Source organism: Hetaerina americana, unplaced genomic scaffold (assembly GCF_022747635.1).
Source record: "Hetaerina americana unplaced genomic scaffold, ioHetAmer1.1.p SCAF_2, whole genome shotgun sequence".
NCBI classification, from domain to species: domain Eukaryota; kingdom Metazoa; phylum Arthropoda; class Insecta; order Odonata; family Calopterygidae; genus Hetaerina; species Hetaerina americana.
Window position 1 is genome coordinate 86,308,377 of NW_027286763.1, and position 20,408 is coordinate 86,328,784.

The window sequence follows — 20,408 nt, forward strand, 5'->3', positions numbered from 1 at the left end:
TCCTCCACTCCGAAACCTGGGTACTTTCCTCCAGAGGGCGTGAAACTGGTCACCCTGGGAAAAGTGGGAGGGTGGCCATTCGCACCACTTACCTGCGTGCTCTTGTACCCGAGGTTCGCCGCCTTGCCCTTCTTGGTGGTCGATACGGCTATCACTTCGTCCATCATCTTGAAACACTGATTTTTATCCCAAACTCTGACCCGGGCAAACGACGAATCCTCCTCCTTCGCCCACCAGAATGATGCGACACTTCAAACTCGCCGGCGACGCCGTCCCTTTGGAGAAAACTCCTCTGACTGGTGCCACAGAAGGGTGCGCTCGGGAGTGACTCCTCTCCGCTCCGGTCGGCCTGGCTACGTGGTGCTCAGACGAGAGGGAACAACTCACTCTCCACACGGCTATACTCCCCGGCTAAGAGGTGCGGACGAATGGAGCCTCGTATATTCTAATCCTCTCGCACGCGAAAAATTCTGTTTTCTTTCCTTCTCCGTTGGTCAGTCGAAAGGAAGGGAAAGGGTGTACTGAATGGGGACACTTCTATCTTCCTCTTGTCTCCGCTATTCAACCCCCGTTCTCGGACGTTCAACACTTCCGACGGTAGGAGGTCCACTGAAGACTCCCTTCCTCCCCTTCTACCCTTCCCCCTTACTCATCCCCGTTTCCCAATCGCCTTCCTTCCAGAGGTGGCGGCTGATTTCATTCCCTGGGGGGGTGTGGATGAGGAGTGTGGTCCCTGGCTAAATCGGAATAGGAGCTCTCTCTCTCCCTCGTCCGTGACTCTCTCCCTCGTCCGTGACTCTCTCCCCCTTTCCCTCCACCACCCCCTTCCCAAGCATCCTCCCCCATACATTGTCCCTCAACAACAATCCACAATCCCTTTTCAAGCGTCTTCACCCCCTCTGCCACCCAAACTCCATCCCCCTTCGGTTCTCCCTCGCCCACCGAGTGTCTCTGTGCAGCATTTTTGTGACAAGGAGAGGGGTGTAGACAGGGTGGTGAGGGACACGCGAGAGGGGGAGGGTGAAAGGGGGAGAGCAGGGTTGAAGGATCGCGATGGCGTTGAAAAATTTATTGCTCGCAACATTACCAGACGGCTATCTCGCGCGCGTCCAGTTCGACCGGCGGGAGGGGTTTAGAAAGAGAGGGTGATGGTGCGGGAGGATCTTTGAGGAAAGGTAAGGGATGTGTAAGGAGGAGAGGGATGGAAGAGCGCGCCTCCCCTCCCGTGTCTTCCACCCACCCACTCCCCCCTTGTGGTCCCGCTGTCCACGAGTGCACGCACCGTCACTGTCGTCTCTTTCCAATGGGTTCTCCCTCCCTCCCTCCTGACGCTTTCTCCTCCTCCCCCACCCCATTTGCGCGCCTTTCTACTCCCACCCCACTCCTCTCGCCCCCCTTTCGTCTCTTTCTGCTTCTCTCTCTCCGACTCTATCTCTCTCTCCCTTTCTCCCTCCGAAGTCTACACCGCATAACTCCCATCGCATGGCGTTAAGCCGAGTTGTTTAAGACATCTCGCATTCGTTTTTTGTTAGCAGTCTGCGGTGGCTATTATAATCCGGCGTTAACCAACACGTGGGTGATAAGCATAAGGTTACCTTTTCTTTTGAGGCTAATGAAATACAGAGGAAATGCAAGTACTGGGTAAAATGGAGGATGTTAGAGAGAGAGGGAGGAAGCGAGAGAGACACAGAGAGTGCGATACAAGTATGTATTTCTATATGTATACTTTTGTGAAAGTCTCACGGACGTGAATAATGCATATGAAGTACTTCATATACATTATATATATATATATATATATATATATATATATATATATATATATATATATATATATATATGTGTGTGTGTGTTATATATATATGTACATTATATATATATACATTATATACATATTATATATGTATATCTTGCTAATAAATTCGGTGTGTGTGTATATTAATATACACAGACGATATTGAATAGAATTATGGTTACAGGTGTGGCTATGCTTTATTTAATTCCTATTTTTATTCTCCACTGCCTACAAATCCACACCGAAGTCTTGTAATCGATTCAAATGTAAAACCTGTCCCATCTTCAACACTCCTCTCCCTTCACAACTCTCACCAATTCTCTCCCATGCCACTCTACCACCTCATGCACCTCCCACTGTAAAATTTACCACCTGAATTGCAAGCACTACCTTCCTTTGCTGGACAGTGGTCACACACCCCTCATTAACAGTGACCAAGCCTCCTGTTACCCTTCTTTCGCATGAACCTCTAACAGCTCCAAAACTCGACTCCCTCCACAATATTACCTTGAATGCTTTAACGCTTCAATTATTGCCTCTCTCCCCTCTCAGATGCATCCATACATCTCAAAACCCTTGATGCGACTTGCATGGCGGCTCCTAAAAGCATGCTCGGACTCGGGTTTGACCCTTAGTTCCACTATGGGGTACCCTCCTCCTTCCTGTCTACTCTCCCTCCTAATACTCGCCCGTCTGCCCCCCCCCCCACTCCTCCCCATTCTCCTACACTTGCCATTCCCTCTCGCCCCTTCATCCGTTCTCTCAGTCGGCATTCTTCCAGTGAAAAAGGTTGTTTTGCCACCGAAATATTAATAAAAAATCAAAATGGTCGGTAGAGTCCCTTTTTTTGAGTTTTGGGCCGTTGTCACGTCTGTGACATTAGTTTATATCTTTTAGGCACAAAATAACACTCCACTCATGTTGTGTGGAATTTTAAATCGTCTAAACTAGCATGAGCGTATATTTTTTTTGCTCATTTCGAATCTTGAATATACTAAATTTTCTATTATCTCATGTCATTTGTAAATCCCCAACCAATCATGGGTCAGTATCGACCCTGGGTAGAATGCGCGTCTTCGAGAGACGGCCTAACGGCTCGCTGGATTCTGATAGCTGATTGGCTGAGTGAGTTCCTTGCCACCCGCCACCTCCTCGTTGCTATTTACTGGGTTCGTATTTAATGTGTCGAGGAACAAACTTTTAATAGATTCATATAAAAAGTGTGAAGTGGTAGTCAGGGTGTTCGAACGTTTGGGGCATCTGAAATGGGGAAAAGATTGTAGTTCGCGATGAGGTGCGACGTTACGGTGTTGCCATGCTTTTAGAGAGGAGGCCCTGTGCTAAATTTTGCCGGCAATGTAAACGTGCTCACCGGTTTAAAAAATTATATACATGAAAAAGTACCGTATTTGAAAATTATTGTAACTTTGGCATTATTATGGTCACTCTAAATGTCGTTTATTCGTGGCCTTGCAGTCTTAGTTGCCAATATCCATAACGTTAATTTATACTTGATAAATTTTTCTCTTTAGTTAAGTCGCTATCGAAAGAATGCAACTTCTAATTGTTATAGTTTCCGACCCCACTACGATACAGGTACCAAGGTAGCAATTCGTCGATTTTCTCTGCGTAAATTTTAATCCGTGGAAATGACAAGCGTAATAATGGTTATTTACTTGAGGAATTGATACTTTTGAATTTTGGGTGCGTGAATGAATGTAAAAATAAAATGGATGGAAACGAAAACAAGTGAAGAAGTACTAGGTGGGGGATGAGGTCAGACAGTTGGTATAAAATGGAAGAAGTCAGAAAAATGAATGTAATGCAATTGGAAGGCAACGGGATGCTGAAGTCTGTTGTAGAGGAGAGAATGTTGGAAAAGCGAAGTAGGCAAGGATAAGCATTTTGGTTGGAATTATTGGTGATTGAAAGTACGTGTATGCACAGGAAAGGGACGAGTTATTTTGATACATAGTGTGGGATTTAAGGATACTATCAGTCGTGCTGTTTAGGACTTAGAAGTGCATTACAAGAATACAGTACAAGGTGTATTTTCTGTATCCATCGAAAATCTACCCTAAGCCGGGGAACAAAAAAGTACGTAATAATTTCTGTGTTATTTTAATATACCTTGAAGACACATTATATTTGTAAAAAAAGACGTACGAATTACATATTTATAAAGCGTGTCACTGTCCCGAATCATTTCCTTTGGACATAATGTCAACCCAAAAATGGGGTTTATCTGCCCCTTCTCTGATGGCTTGGGCTGGTGAATTCTCTCGGCGTAGTTATTTTGCGACAAATTGGCGCCCGATTTGGGGGAGGAGGGTGGAACGCGGCGCCTAAGCGGGAAAAGGGAAACATTACCGTGAAAAATCGTCTCCTGTCCTCCCGCTTTGGAACGCTTGGAAGAGATCCTAGGTCTCGTGGCCTGGGGTCGATCTATCACTCTCTCCGCGGCCGAGAGGGAAATAGATATTCCCTGTGAATTACCCTACCATTCCAACCCCCGGGAACCTCCGGCACGCGCCTGGATTTACCATCGGCCGAGAAGCTGGAAACGTTTTCCAACCGTCTTTGGTTGTTTTTTAGAAGACCCTTTGAGGTGATGTATCCGCCAGAAGCCTCCCGCTGCTTCTCAAATATTCCCAGACTCCGCTCCCGCGTGGTTTGCGTCTCCCGAGAAGGGCGCACTTCACTTGGAGTTGCCCGCCATTTTCATAAGGGTTTTGAGGGGTGGATGGCGGGGGGTGTGCCAATTCATTACGCTTCCTTACGGGGTGTGAGGTTGGATTGATTCAAGATAAATTTTACTCAAGGGTTATTTTTGTATTCTCTCAGTCATTGATCATGAAGAAAGAATTATCCTTAATCACCAAAAAAGATTTTGTAGAAATGCTCTCTAATTAAGTTGAAGTTGAGTGCTATCCAAGCATTTATCTTCCCCTTTAAAGAGCTTCGGAGTGTTTGTTTCTTTTTACTCTTTTGTATGCTTATTCCAACATAAAAAACAAGCTGTTTTTCAAAGAAAGGTGACTTTTTTTCAGGAAATTACGCCATTCAACTATTTTGTAATAAAAAAAAACGATTTCGTAATGCGCAAATGCGGTGTTTTATATTGTTTGGGAAAAAAAGGTTACTGGTCAATTGAATGATAGCGCCGATAAGTACGCAAGAGAGGGGTATGATATCGCTTGGATCTTTCCAATGAGCGGAGGGGTAAATAGAAAGGAAAAAATTGAGGCACGTAATTGAAGGACGGCCACTCGTCCGCACCACCTCCGTCCTCAGAAATATGCTACCTTCTGGTGACTTCTAGGGCTCCGCTACATGAGGCTCCAGGCACATTAACACTTTTGTAAACCTAATGAAAACTGTTATATTATTACTTAAAGCAAAAATACTGTGTTTAAAATTCCCCTGATTAATATTATTGGGTGTAGGTAATTTTCAAGTTGTTACATCAATGTTCTAAGTCTGATGTAAAGGTTGAAGTGCTGTTTTCGGATTAATGCAAAATAAATAAATAAACATTACATTTCTGGACTTTAATTAGTAAAATCACTCATTCGTGGCTAATTATTTAACTTCAGTCATCGTAGCAAGGGAAGTTTTTAATCGTTTGTGAAGAAAGCAATACTCACTACCGGCCGGCTACAATGTGAAACTGTATCTAATTGATATCTGCTCCTAGATAGTTCTAAAACGTGAACCTCATACTACGTTTAATGATAAATGTCAAAATGTTACCTTGGGGGCAGATGCTAGAGAGTCCCATAACTTTAAACTGAAAAATCAAGAATTACCCGATTTATTTGAGATAAGGTGACATTTTTCTCTTCATAACGAAACATTTCATAATATTGAGACTTTAAATTTGGAAAAAATCTTTTCAATTGGGACTTCATATTGGAAATTCGTCTTCTTATGCACCATACTATTTTAGTCCAAAATGCTTCCGAGATAGATACGCTGTTCCGCCTGCTCTAGCTTATGAACTCTGTTAATATTTAACTTGAGCTTTTCTCTTTCTCGAAAACTGACGCAGTGACTCAACGACGCTTTTAACCCCTTCCCTGACTGGCAAAGCAAAGATTGATTATTTTTGCAAACCTAACTGCATTATGAACTCCCCTCCGACGTTTATTCCTATCTCCAGTACCTCCCATGCCTCTTCCTATTTCCTCCACATTTATATTGAAAAGCAGGGGTGATAATGGACTCCCCGGTCTTACCCCCTTCCTAACGTTGTTCATCCCGAATCTCATCCGCCTCTCACACCCGAGGCTCTGTGACATCTCGTCCAGGTGGAGGATTAGTCTCATATCCCTCCAATCTACTTCCAATTTTCTGCAATGCATTCATTATTTCTACCCAATTTGTATACATCCATCAAACGTCTTCTCTAATTTTACAAAGCAAACTTTATCATCCTAATTATTTGTATTGTTTCTCTCTATTAGTGACCCCGCAGATATATGGTATAAATATAAATACATGTATATATCTATATATACATGTATTATATCTATCTATCTATATATCTTGTACGTATATATGCTATGTATTATATATACGCATATATATATGCTGTATTATATATATACACATAAAAAGAACCATAAACACAGTAATCAACCCTAAGGTCGGTTTGGTAGGTGATGGTAGAGTTCACCCAGTACTAAGCCCTATACGGCATGTGAAATTCACACATCAGGGTAGGGGGGATATATGCTATATTATATATATATATATATATATATATATATATATATATATATATATATATATATATATATATATATATTTCAGTTCCTTCTCTCCATTGAGAGAGGTGGCAGCGCCACCGAAAGTTCGGAATACGTTTGAATTTTTTTCTGTTTATTCTTATTCGCACCTGTGAGACTTTCACATAAGTTTATACAAAATAAAAATATATATTTATTTATTTATCTATTTACATGCACACATACACTCTCACACATGAATACAAGAATTCGCGAATATTTTCATAAAAGTGGATATAGGGTCAGTCACAAGCGTGGCGATGGCATATTAAACTTAGAAACAAAATAGAGGGACATTTTCCTTTGTATTTAGTGTGACGCGTGAAAGTGTCAACGGGTATTGCTTGTTTGTTTCGTTTTGTTGAATTTAAAATATGTATATTTTAGAAAATTCATAATATTTATCTCATTGGGATTCAGAGCTTGTATGTTCGTGGTGTCGTACGTATATCCTGGCTTTTATTGTTGCTGATAGATGCAGATAATAAAATGCAGATACGATGCAGATAATAAAATCCCCAATAAAATGCTACGTCCTGATTTCACATCCTCTGAACTCACTTCCACATAGAATGTAGTTTCCCTCTAAAACGATATCAGTCAGTCTGAGAAGTTCAACATCACTTTCAATTTATACGGAATAAATAACATCTTTCTATAACCACAAAGACAAGGAATATTGGTGTAATTTAACCCAACATTGTTCTATTGAAAAAGAGAGATTCATGCCTCTCACATTCGTACTTTTTTGCCATTGGAAACATTTTTACTCGACAAGTACATTTCCTCTTACAAAAATATGGAATTTAACCCGATTTTTTAACTGGAAGAAGATGCTGAATCAAAATTCCGTGTTAGATACGTGAGAAATTGTTGTCCGTGACCTGTCCGCGTTGATATTCTGGGCAAAATCTCTGTAATAGATTTAAATCAAAATTGTTTTCAAACATTTAATCCTACTATTATCAAGCGATTTTTGTTTATTTTATCCTCGTTTGAAGTTAAAACAATCAGCGAAAGTCGAAAGAAATTCTGACTTAAGCCCTCCATTGGAAACTGAAATTATAGTTTCCGCATTCGAGTCAGATTTCATTCTTCGGCTTTATCAAATTTTCATATATAGTATATACCGTCTGCCATTATCTATGCCTTAAACGATTTATTGTACTCTCTTACGAAAAATGTATTCTTCTGTAGCGACGCATAGATATTAAACATATTAGGATATTTCAAAGGGTATTTATTCCACGAGTGTCCACTTTTATTCTGAGCCATTCTATTCCAGAGAATAACTGATGCGGTTTCGTGGTGTGCCAACTGAAATCTTGCAGAACAAGAATTCGGAACGGCCAAGGGCGCGGGCCGGAGAGGCTCACTCTTGCTTTTCCTTCCAGGAATTTAATGCGATAAAGACTTCTGAATTATTTACACTTCTTTCCCAGTGACATTTATGTTACCGTTGACCTACGCTGGTGACTTGTCGGGGACCTCTCGCCGTCTTTACCATTTTATGGCTCAACTACCAGGTATCTCATTAGGCTACGCGGTGCTCTCAGCTCCTACGTTATTGCAAGTCTTGTAATTTTTCCCTCAAAGTCCTTCCTTTTCATTACTGTATTATTGCAACTTGCGGTTCTTCTTTAAAGCGACATAATTTTGTAAGTTCGTTGCATTGCTTGAGAGCGAAAATTCCCTAATTAAAAATATGCCTTGTTTAATTCATTATATTTATGACAGCTCCTATAAAAGTTGAATGTGATCAATCAATTTTCAAGGGTAAAGTAGATGAATGGTGTGTACTCACGGATCGATAGCAATACAAACATAATACTTTTCGTACTCATGAGATAATATTAGATATAGCTGCTCCCCCAAACAATATCGACAGTTTTTTCTTCAGCAAATGCATTTTGTTTTAATTTATCACTGCTATTTTAATTAATCAAATTACTGTCGTGCAATTTTGCTTGTTTGTAATAATACTCTAAAAAGTGTTACCCAAAACGTTTGTAATAGATTATGTCAGCCTGAGTACAAAACTGCGTATTGGGAAAATTTTCCCTTAAAAATCACATTTTATAGCTTCTTTTAAAGGCTCACTGCCAACTTATATCCCTTAAACTCACCTCTTAATATTTCAATTACTTCCGGTTCATATGAATATTTAACCGCTCAGCATAATGCCCCTTGCGATGCAGTTCAATTTTCAGAATGTTTCTCTTTTAATGGTGGGGCTTCTTCGCGTGAGCTATCTCCATATTCCAGGGGAACAAAAATGATTATTCCTGTTTGCTGGGGACTTATTTAGTTTGATGGTTTCGATCAAGGTGTCCATTCCAAACCCCGCGAGGCACATTCATGGACTTGACTTAAGTTGAGACTAACTTTAACTTTTGTCCCATGCCGCGTGTAACCAAATACATGAAACGTAGGCGGGCTGAAATTCCTTCGCGCGTATCGTCGCGACCTTTCACCCGTCCAAGCTTCACGCATTAATAAACAACACTGGAAATCCCAGCTGGAGCGACGCCAGCACACCGCTGAGGTGATTGCCTGGAAGTTTTGGGTTGGGTCAGGCCCTTCGTGCCCACGATTCGTGCCATCGAAGGCGTGATGTCAATCCACGTGACCCACGACTCTGGCGCTCTCTAGCGTGGACCTAACCAGTCCGTTTGCCTGCCGCGGCGTTTGGTAACCATCTCCTCGCTTTTTAAGACCCTTGGTAATGAAACGTTTCGTCGACCTGAAGAAAGATCTTGCGTTTTACCCTGGGATTTATCGGGTTGGCGTTCTGACATGGCTTCTTCGCCGGGTCAAGGTTTTAATTGCCGATGTTTCGGTGCCCAACACACAGTGCTATGCGATACTCATGGTGGCTATTTTTAAGAGAGACGACTGACAGGGGTGAGGTCATTTGCGTCTTAAGGGATATCTAGGTAATTTGGTGGAGGTAGGATTTTCAGGGAATGGGAGAAGAAGGGAGGAGGGAAACCAAGCGCCAGTATTGGCCACCCCTAACCGAGAGACGTCAAGGGATCACACAATTACTATAACATCCCATTTAATGGGCGGTATATTGCACTTGCTGTGCGCTACACACATGGTACACAAATACGGATCGGGATGCTACAAAAAAATGAAGCCTTCACTGGGATACAACTCCCGGCCATCAGGCTGGGAAGCCAGTACACAAGCCACCGCAACAATCATAACCCCACGCTATTCATTTTCCCCTATCGTGTAAAATAAATACTAGAGGCGGCGGCGATTAATCGTCATGACGATATTTTTCCATCGAGTAATATCGTTCATTTTTGATAAATCGGTAAATAATACCTAGGATTGTTGATCCCAGATCAACAACATCGTAGTGATTGAAAATACAATTCTTATCACCATAACGACGAAATGTATCTCTCCACTAGTCTTTTTCCAAAAATTATCCATACCGACCTTGAAGTAATATTGAAATGGTGTCAATTTTTCGCCATATCGAACAATCCTACCAACTCGTCCATAGTTTTCAGGGAACTAAATAACTTGCTTTTTATGCTTAGAGCAATATCAGCGAGAAAACCCAGATCCGGTGAATACACCGAGAGAACTTTGCTTAAGATTTCGCCGGTGTGTTCGACAAGTTCATTGTCCCCAGGTCCGAGGCAGCGAGCGCGTGGAGGGGGGCGATGGGGATGGGGATGTCATGTAATTCGCCAGAAGGTCAGCCTGGAAGATTTATGCGGCGCCAAAAAAATGCTTCGGATTGAAATTCAATCCTTCGCTAATAATCCCGTTAAGGCCGTAATGTGAACTTTCAGTCAATTTTTAAGCATTACTTTGCATTATTATGCGTATTGTTTCCTATATTTTGAGAGTATTTCACTTTATGTGTGACTCTGTAAATTAAATCGATAGTTTTGTCTTTATTAGTTACAATTTGATGCCTAATATTTGTACTTAATAAAATGAACTTGTGACTCCAACACACGCTGTGCTTTGCAGTACCATCGATCCTAATATCGACTACATTTCGCACTCATACCAACCTTCAGAATTATTATTCCAGTGTACACTTGACCGAAAAACCCTACGTCTGCAAGGGTCACCACAGAAAAGTGATTTTATCGTTATGCAATCTTTTCCCTTCGAAAACAGTTTCGACTGGCTCTTCTGGTGGCAGCATGGAGGTAATGAATTCACATACCTAATCGTTCCTCTCCTCCTTCGTGATAACCTGGTATACGAAGTACTTGAAAATAATTTTGCTGAATTTGCGAGTCATTTCCCACTTATTACTGTTACCATCAACGGGAAAAATTGAGTAACTACATCTTTAGCAAACCACAGCATTGACTCAATGCCAAAAGGATTGTTTGCAAGGTCCTGCAATGAGACTAAAAAATCACTGCTGTGCTATTTCGATAAATTTAAATCAACTTAAACAGAGGTAATTTAATTGCTGTTTCTGAAAGATGTATTTGAACGAGAAAATACCTTTCGCTACAGTAGGACTGCTAGAAAAGGTTGTGGTGTTTGTGCCTACGTAATTAAATTCTCGAATTTCGTATGCTGAAATAAATGTAGATTTCAATTCGTAATTTATGTTTCTTGAACTGGACCTTAGTAAACTGTTACTAGGGATGGTTTATCGTCATCCATATCCCACAGACTAAGGGAAGCCCTTGAGTTGAGGGAACCGCTGTATTGAATGTAGTACACCAGTTAATCACTGTACTTAAATTTGATTATGGGCGGTGATTTCGATTGCGACGAGGCTGAAAATCCGTATTATAGTACTTGTATGAAAGGCTTGATGACCTTTCCCTTTTGTCGTTCAACCCATTCATGAGCTAGTAAGCATTGAATTTTTAACTTGTGAATGTCGTCTTCACAATATTAGAATATGGTTTTAATCTAGCTTTATTTTTCTTGGAAGATGACTTCATTCACTTTACGATATATAAAACATCCGGTGAAGGTAAATGTAAATATTCCCACAGTTTTTGTTCTTGTGAGGTGTATGACAAGTTGATCATTATAAACTCCAACAATAATAAAATTAACTGAATACTTTTTTAAATTCTCCTTTTTTAATGAGAATGATCAAACGCTTGACCCTAACACCTCTTTACGTAAATTTGAAGTTCTTTCAAGCACTTGGGCGGAAAATATTAGAAAAATAGCGCTACAGAGATTGCCTGCGGCAAAATTTCCGAATAACCTGTTTTCCTTTTCTTCACGATCAATAAAAGTCACTTATACAAATCTTTTCGAATAAATGGATTCAACTGGGGCTCGGTCAACTTGGCATTAATTGCGACCCCTGGGTTTTGGTAAAAAGACGAAAGAAACTTCTGTGATGTCATTTTGAGCATGACAATCATTACTTGTTCTTCATAAATGCCCGCTGTCATGGTTAAGATCCGACGGCTGGAAATACGTCATTTACCAACGGTACTTTACTGACGCATGCAGAAATAAGCTCGCATAATGCGTTATAATCCACATTCTAAAAGAATTAAGATGGTAGCAGATTGTGTAGCAGTTTTTTCATCGGCAACTTCGGAAGAATTATCGATGTAAATAATTCGATCAAGTCATATAAACGAAAACCTTTCGATACGGAAATCGAGCAAATGTTATACGTGTAATTTAAGCAGTTAATGCTTCTAATGTAATACATTTAAAATTTATGCAACACTCCTAGAACACTCCTAGTCACAGAATGTGTAACAAATTTCGTTTTTTGTATATTTATAACTCTAGCGAATTAGTATACTGATATTTTCATCGGACTTTATTTTAAGATACGACGCCTTTCACCGACTTGTGGCACGATGCAGACACGCGTTGTATCTTAAAAATACAGTCGGTAGAAAAGTACAAAATCTTTTAACATGGATATCAAATACTTCAACTTAGAGAAGCCTGTAACAGTAGAATATATTTAATTCGAAAATTCATTTAATTTTTATTATGAGTGAAACATAAAATTCCCTTCTATTTGGTCATAGATCGTCGATTCGTAGAAGCTATTCTCGTTGTCTGATTCATAAGTGAGAACATATAAATCTAACTACGATATCGATATATTTTTTTAACGATATATCCCACCATTCGATGTATTGGTTTCGTGTCCGTAATGCATTTGCTCCCCTTTTTTCTTCCAGTGCCTCTTGAAGCTATAAATGGCATCATAGTTTTCATGCCCCGGCTTGTCTTTATCGCCAGATTTGAAAAAACGTAACTTGTTTGATGTATTTGAAATTCTTGGGAAGTCGCCTTGCACCTCTTTCGCTACAGCTGGCTCTCATCACTCTTCCCTCTCTTTTTTACGATCCGACATTCGGCGGATGCTGCCAAGGACGCAGTGCATGGTACACCCGTCTGCTTCATAATATCCTCAGTAATTCGAATTTCGAATTTTTCCTTCTTCAACCAATCCCCGTTCCAATGACGATCAAATCTGAAAAAAAATCTGTCGTGTTCATAATGGGTGTACTAACCTCACCCGACTGCCGAATACGAAAAGAGTGGAATCTAGAAAAATTTTTGGACCTAAATTTCACCGACAGACGACGACTATAAACGGCTCCGCGCGCACGTGGAGGGGAGAGAGGGAGAGAGTTAGGCTCAGCGTGACTCTCCGTGACGAGACGCAACGGCGGACATTGGGGGTGGGGGTTCGGCTATCCGCGACATCCCCGTCGACTGGAATGAATAAAACAGCGACGCTCCTTTGCCGTAATTTTGTTCCTTGAGAATGTTCCATATTTACTAACACGCATACCCACCAAAGGGAGGCGTGGTGTAGACTGTTGGGTAGAGCGTTCGAGTTTCTCCCGGAGGACCCGAGTTCGATTCCCAGTGACTTTGTACCTCTTCACCTTTACTTGTGCTAACTTTCAGGCCCTGCAGGCAGTATTGGTAAATGAAATACCCCACCCCCCTTATATCCTAAAACTTTTATTTCGCTCGCTATTTAGGGCCTACGTACGCGGTGAGTTCTACCCGGGAAGGCACGGCCAAAGAAACCCAAAACAAGGATTACCATCGTATTAGGTTATGACATTAATTACCAGCAATGAATGTTACGAAGGGAAACTTCCTCTTACTAATTACTTCCATTTTGGCGTATTCTTTTTTCGGTTCTATCAAATTAATGCACCGTTTAATTTATAGTTTTCTCGGTCTCCGCTGTCAGTTGTCTTAAGTTCTATGTCCTGAGAGTTTCTTCGACCACATTCTCCCGCAAACGTTATCGATCTACCTTCCTAGTTCTCGTTATAGTACACTAGCTACATACATATATATATATATATATATATATATATATATATATATATATATGTAGCTAGTGTACTATAACGAGAACTAGGAAGGTAGATCGATAACGTTTGCGAAGGTAGATCGATAACGTATATATATATAGCTAATGTACTATAACGAGAACTAGGTAGGTAGATCGATAGCGTTTATATATATATATCCATAAACACAGTACAGTAAATCAACCCGAAGGTCGGTTTGGTAGGTGATGGTAGAGTTCAGCCAGTACTAAGCCCGACGGCGTGTGAAATTCACACATCAGGGTAGGGAAGCCAGTTCCTTTCCTTGTGCCGGATATATATATGTGTTTGTGTGTATATATACATATATATCTATATATATATATATATATATATCCTAAATTATATATCATATCTACGATATGCATATAAATAATATATAATTTAGTTCTGGCTGAAATCCTCAACGCGATAACATTTCTTCTCTCGTTTTTGTACAAATTGAAGCTTATTTTAAAGTGAAACATTTGTCCATTCTTAATAAATAGGAAATGGAAGTTGTCATAAGCATATATAATCTAATAATCGTCTTTTAATGTTTTCTGTACATCGAAAAAACGTAAAAATATCGGAAAATGCGAATGCACGTCTCAGAAATGGTAAGCGTTAGCCGGAAATTGTGAGGGAATTTGGAAACTTAAAAACTGTTTCAAGCGACACTAAATTTCTGCCATATTACCACTGGAGTCAAGGACGAAATGGGGGATAAAGGTGATATTGACGGAAGTGGGTCTAACTCTTCTTTCCTCTCGAAGCATTCACCATTCTCTTCACATATCCGTTTGGTTATAAGATTTTCATCCATGCTCTCGATACACGAAGCGTACTGCTTTCATACTTATTCATTACCGGTACGTATTTTCAAACCTTGTTATTTCATGAAGCACTCATTCCTCGCCGTATCTCTCTCCTATTTTCGCCGCAGACGCTCCTCATGTAATCCATATCCACCAACCACATCTAGTCAAAATGTATGCATAAACCTGGAACGCCCAAGGTTTGCGTCCAACCATTTCCCATGCCCCTTTGTGTTTGCGAACGGTCGACTCACAGACGCATGGCTGCCGTGACCCTCGTGAATTCGAACCACAACGCTTATGAGAAAGATAACTTTGCAGTTGGTAAGTTCAAGGAGAGACTATGTGAGAGCAAAGTAACGTGAACAAAGGACAAATTTTATTGACGGTTTTTTCCTGAATGGTGAAGCGTGAAAATGGGGAAGTGGGTTTTAATCAACGGAAAAAGTAGCGAAACGATGTTTTTTTCGCAAAATTATATACTTGCTAATAACAACTTTTATTCCGGTCTCCTCTTAGAACTTTCCAACTTTTAGTTCTCTCTCTTGGGCCAGAAATAAATAAATACTCCTAAATCTGAGTTTAACTGAAATTCTATGAATATTACGGTACGGTAGCCTCTTTTAAAAGTACACTTTTTTTCAAAACAACCTTCAGGTGTTGAAATGAAATCAAATAATTGACTTTGTAATTCCACAACTTTAATCCACCGTGTTTAACTGAAAATCTATGAATATGGTGGCCTCTTTTAAAAGTACACTTTTTTCAAAACAACCTTCAGGTGGATTAAACTACTTTGGCACTATGGTGAATGACTTTCTGATTTTTATGTCAGCCAAGTAATATGATATGTTTGTAAAATAATATGTATGCATAATACTCTGTGTTCTCATTACAACATGAATCTGCCCGATATCTGTAAGCACAATCGCTTGGTAAAATAAGTATCTTTATCTGTGACGCCATATATTAAATATATTTAATAAGGGCATGTTAGCCTAATAGTACACTGGATGGAAAAATTTTCTCCTTTTGTCAACACGTTTATTTTTTTCTCTTCAGTAGGGAGTGGGAACACCCTAAGGGTTATGCTAAGTTTCGCGGTTGGCGGTTTGCTCGGCGATGTGTTCCTGCACCTGTTGCCCGAAGCCTGGGGTTCGCTGCCGTCCTCCACCGCCGGGCACGCCTTCTCCTCGCGAGGAAACGGTGAGTTCTATTACACCCGCCTCCCCCCCCCTCCCCGCCGGGGTAAGAAAAAGGAGGTACCGCGTCTCAGACTTAGATTTGGCGCATCGGATTATTCTGATGCCCTTCGCCCTTAATAAATCCCCTTTCGTACCGCCAAAATTCTCTTAAATTTTTCAAAAAAATCTTGTTGAAGAAGCTTTTATTATCTTCATTACCGCGACAATGTTTGACTTGCAAGTTTCATTTTCCATCGAAATCATTGTTGCGCATTAAACTTCCGTGGGTTTTTTTTTTATTCTATTGGTTGGAATCAACTATTACAATCTCTACGATTGAAAAAAAGAAAGGTTCAACAACAAATTAACAATTAGCCGACAAAAAACCACTGCTAACAAACGAAACAATGAACAAATAGCAGGTGAACAAATCGTTGTTGCCACCAGTATATTATCCTTCAATTTTCTGGTAAATGCGGAGTTTAAATACGAAATACTTCAACTAGAGTAATTATCGTCATGTAATTTGCGCCCTCACGAAGGACCTATTGCTTGCGGCGAACTTAAAATAGTTAAACTCGATAAAAATAACTGCGAGAGGTATTTGGTTTTCCCTTTTATTTGCCGTGGTCAAAGTAATATTTTCGTCAAATATTGAAAGGAAAGCTTATCACAGTCGTGATTCTTGTTTTGGAGTTGGGTCGCTTGGGGCCTAAGCTTACATTCAAAACGTCTGATACATTTTTTTGTCAAAGTTTCCTTTTGCTGTGGGAAGGAGGCGTAAAATGTGGTCCCATTGTGAGCCCAACTATCCAATGAAGTTCTGTATTTGATTCTCGTGCTCAGCATAATAAATATGTGTATTCAGTGAACAGGAGAGAAACTGGGTAATACTCCGCAAATTATACATTGAAGTGCGACCGCTTTCGAGGCTTTGGGCAGCAATATCTCGTGCTCTCATGCAGATGTTCAGTGAAATTTCACGTTTTTTTACATTCGTTGACCCAAAAATCAAACTGATGTATCCAGGAATACCACCTCATGCTAAGATTGCCATATTTTATGGAAATCTCCACCTCAGTTGACCCTTTTCTACCGTGCGTTGTCGCTGGAATTTACATTTTCCATGTTTATGGGTCGGACGGTCTCTGAACTCGAGGGGCAACGCTACTAATGAATAGTAAACGAATCCACTAAGTTTAAAGCAATATTTTGTGTCGTGTACTTTGAAATTATGACCTAGGATAAAATTGATGAACATAATTAGATAAAAGCGATGAAAATAATGGGATACTAGAGGCCACCCGGGGGGTGTTGTGAAAAAGCGTTAAAATTTTATTCTGCATGGAATCGAATGTGTAGGTAAATTAAGCGCATGCAGTCACTGTTAAAGTCTAACGTATGATTCTCCATGTGTATATGGGCACTGCAAATAGGCAGTGTGCAATATATCACATACCATCATCCATGGGCAAGAGAAATTACGATTGGTTATGCGTACAGGTATGTGAAAATCTATAGATTACTCGTACATACTCATACACCGAATCTGTGACCCATTTTCATGCTTTTTTAATGTTTTCAACTCGGCGTATAATTTTTCAGAACCGTTTAATAAAACACGACTTTGAAACACATCCTGGAGTTTTTATGACGTAGCAGTATCACGTTTTCAAAATCGCCAAATTGAAAACGCTTTTCATTTCGGTCAAAACGTCATTTTTCCCATTCTGGAATCAGAAGACAACGTTTTGAAACGAAGCTGTGTTAAATGGGTAATGTTGTGGTATTTTTTTTACAGTTTGGTGTATCCCTTTTGGATGTGAGTGCAAACGAATTATTCGCGATTAGGCATACCGGTAATGGCCCTTACTTCGATGGTATCTTAAAGTGAACCATTTATTCTAGACGAGAAGGGATGATGTACAGTTGTTGGAATACAGTGTTCGGTGAGCATAGGTTAACGGCTAGATTACGATAGCCCTATGACTAGGAGGTGAGGGGTAGCACCTTCATATTACCCCTCGTCGATGCTCTCGAATTCATTACGGAAAGAAAATAACTTCACGATGCCCCAGGCACTCCTGTCATGAATTCAGCAGCTGGTAAGCCCCTTTGCCGTTCCTCTCGCATTGGTGAACGAAAAACAGTGCGTGCAAAGAAGTTATGCACCACGAGTTAATGCGACACATTTATTCGAGAACTCCAGATTTGGATGAGTCAACGTCATCCACACGCTTCCGGCGCGATAAAGCTCTAAGCCTTTTCTTTGCCTATTTATTAAAGAGGAAGCCGTATAGAGCGTGCAGCGTTGACTTAGGCTTCGCTGTGAAGTTCGCACTTTCAAGAGAGTGAACCAAGGGATTTTAGCGGGTCTCATATTCAACTGTATCCTTTCCCTTTTGCTCCTTTGAATAAATTTAAAGGAGTCAGCATTAAAAAAATAGGAAATGGTTTCGGTTCGTACGAACATTATATACACATATTAATGTAGTGACGAGCAATTCCATCAATTTGCCCGACAAAGGGAGGATGAAAATGTAAAGAAACTCCAAAAAAACATTACGAAGAGATTATTTCATACGGATTTATACTATCATAATTAGTGCTTTTAAGAGACAAAAACTTAGTAACTATGAAATAAACATTAATAAATATACGTCGTGAATTCTGCAGAGAACGGTGAAGTGTGTGGCAGCACTTACCTTTTTACTCATGAACTTTTTATTGCTGACAGACCAATAAACACAATGCTAAATTTTTAATCTTTAAAAATAAATGTACATTGGCCTAATGCTATTTTATGAGTGCTACTTTTTCTAGTGGAAATCAATAGAGTCAAAATTACAATTTGACTGGGTTATGACAGAAATGAAAAAAATCATGATATGCTTGCTTTACTTGCAATAAATATGACTTTACTTGGATTATTATTTTTTCTATCAAACGTGATAATGTTCAGATATGAAAATGTAATGTTAATTATGTGATGCCAATGATTAAGATGGAGTATTGAGGAGCACCAAGAATTTACTCAGAAAACCTATCATAAGCAGTGACTTGAGTGAATTTCATTGCGATGAAAGAGAATCCACTAAGTATGATCAGTGTCTCACACATACTATACACACACACACACACTCTTGCGACAATGCAAAAGATATGCCATTTTACCATTTCACATTCAATAGGGTGTAGGTCCAACAATGTTTGGTGAATGGGTCTTTTTCAACTCAAAAGGGACTCCGAGTTTGTTCCTCAGGGACAGGGAAGTTAACAATCCATTTTACGTGGAAGTCCTTAAAAGGCTGTTGAAAACAGGGCAACACATCAGGAAGGAGATTCTTGTCAACCGAAGGCTACACCATGACATCATGCCGTCTCAAACCGCCTTCCTCGTGACCAAGTACCTGGTTAAGCACAGGGTGGCAATGCTGCTTTAATTGCCCTACAGCCCCAATGTAGTACCACTGGACTTCTTTTTATTCCCAAGAATAATAAGGAGCTTGAAAGACAACCATTTTGGAACTCTGTATAACATCAAAGAGGCAGTAACTAAGTGGCTGAATGAGGTTCGCATTGACGCCTCCCAGGAAGTGTACCATGACTGGCAGATGCACTGGAATTGGTGTGTCAATGGACAAGGGTGCTTTTTTGAAGAATTTTAGTAATTTGTATTTTGATCTGCAATACATTTTTTCCCTGGATTGATTCAATCAATATTTGGGACAGACCATGTAAATGATATTCATTTTGAATTTTTTTGAAGCCAAAAATATTCCCCAGGGATGATTGGTCCTCATCCCCTCTCCCCCCATGCATTCACCCCTGCTGTGAGGTCATCCAGAAAAGTGGAAAACTGCATGAGGGTTTCTTGTTATCATGGGAACATTTTTGCCTCATCAGACTATATATTGTTCAATATGTACATATATTACTCATAGTTATTTTTGGAAAATTGAAAAAAGATTAGTAAATATTTATTAAAATTGAACAGGCCTTTGATGATTAAAGTGCTTATTATTTTTATTTTACTTTCAGGCCAGCATATCAGGACAGGCGCTTGGGTCATTTTGGGCATGCTAGTCTTTATAATTGTGGAGAAGTTTTGCCCGGAGAGAAAGGAAGAAAATATTCTCGAGGAGAGCTCAGGAAAAACCAAGGAAGAGATGGCCAACACCCTCAACAACAACATCCATGAAACGAGAGAAAATGGAGACTTGTCTGTGTTCAGCAAGGAAAAGAGAAACGCGATGAGTGGCAACCATAGTCCCCCAAAAAAAGTAAATACATTAGCAAATACTCACTTATGGGAGATATATTAGCAACTCCCTTTTTTCAATTCAACCTGTAAGGGCAAAACAAATATCATTGCTTTCTCCATAGGATGTAATGCTTTAAATAGGGGGTAGAAATATGGAGTATTACAAACATTCATTGCGATTGGTCATATCTAAGAAACTCTTAAATCATTTCAAAAATTAAAAATTTTTTGT

At 40.0% G+C, this 20,408-nt stretch overlaps 2 protein-coding genes across 2 annotated transcripts in view; one reads left to right on the forward strand and one right to left on the reverse strand.

Moving 5' to 3' along the window:
* Nucleotides 1-594, reverse strand: part of FipoQ (F-box/LRR-repeat protein FipoQ) — a 207,208-nt gene extending 206,614 nt beyond the window's left edge. The window contains exon 1 of the mRNA XM_071585723.1: nucleotides 93-594. Within this exon, the coding sequence (XP_071441824.1) occupies nucleotides 93-167 (75 nt within the window). The 5' untranslated portion in view covers nucleotides 168-594. The remainder of the gene's footprint in view (nucleotides 1-92) is intronic.
* The window catches only part of LOC139688257 (zinc transporter ZIP13 homolog), a 135,585-nt gene that overhangs the window by 105,612 nt on the left and 9,565 nt on the right, over nucleotides 1-20,408 (forward strand). The window contains exons 2-3 of the mRNA XM_071585724.1: nucleotides 15,791-15,934; nucleotides 19,954-20,195. Of these exons, the coding sequence (XP_071441825.1) occupies nucleotides 15,791-15,934; nucleotides 19,954-20,195 (386 nt within the window). The remainder of the gene's footprint in view (nucleotides 1-15,790; nucleotides 15,935-19,953; nucleotides 20,196-20,408) is intronic.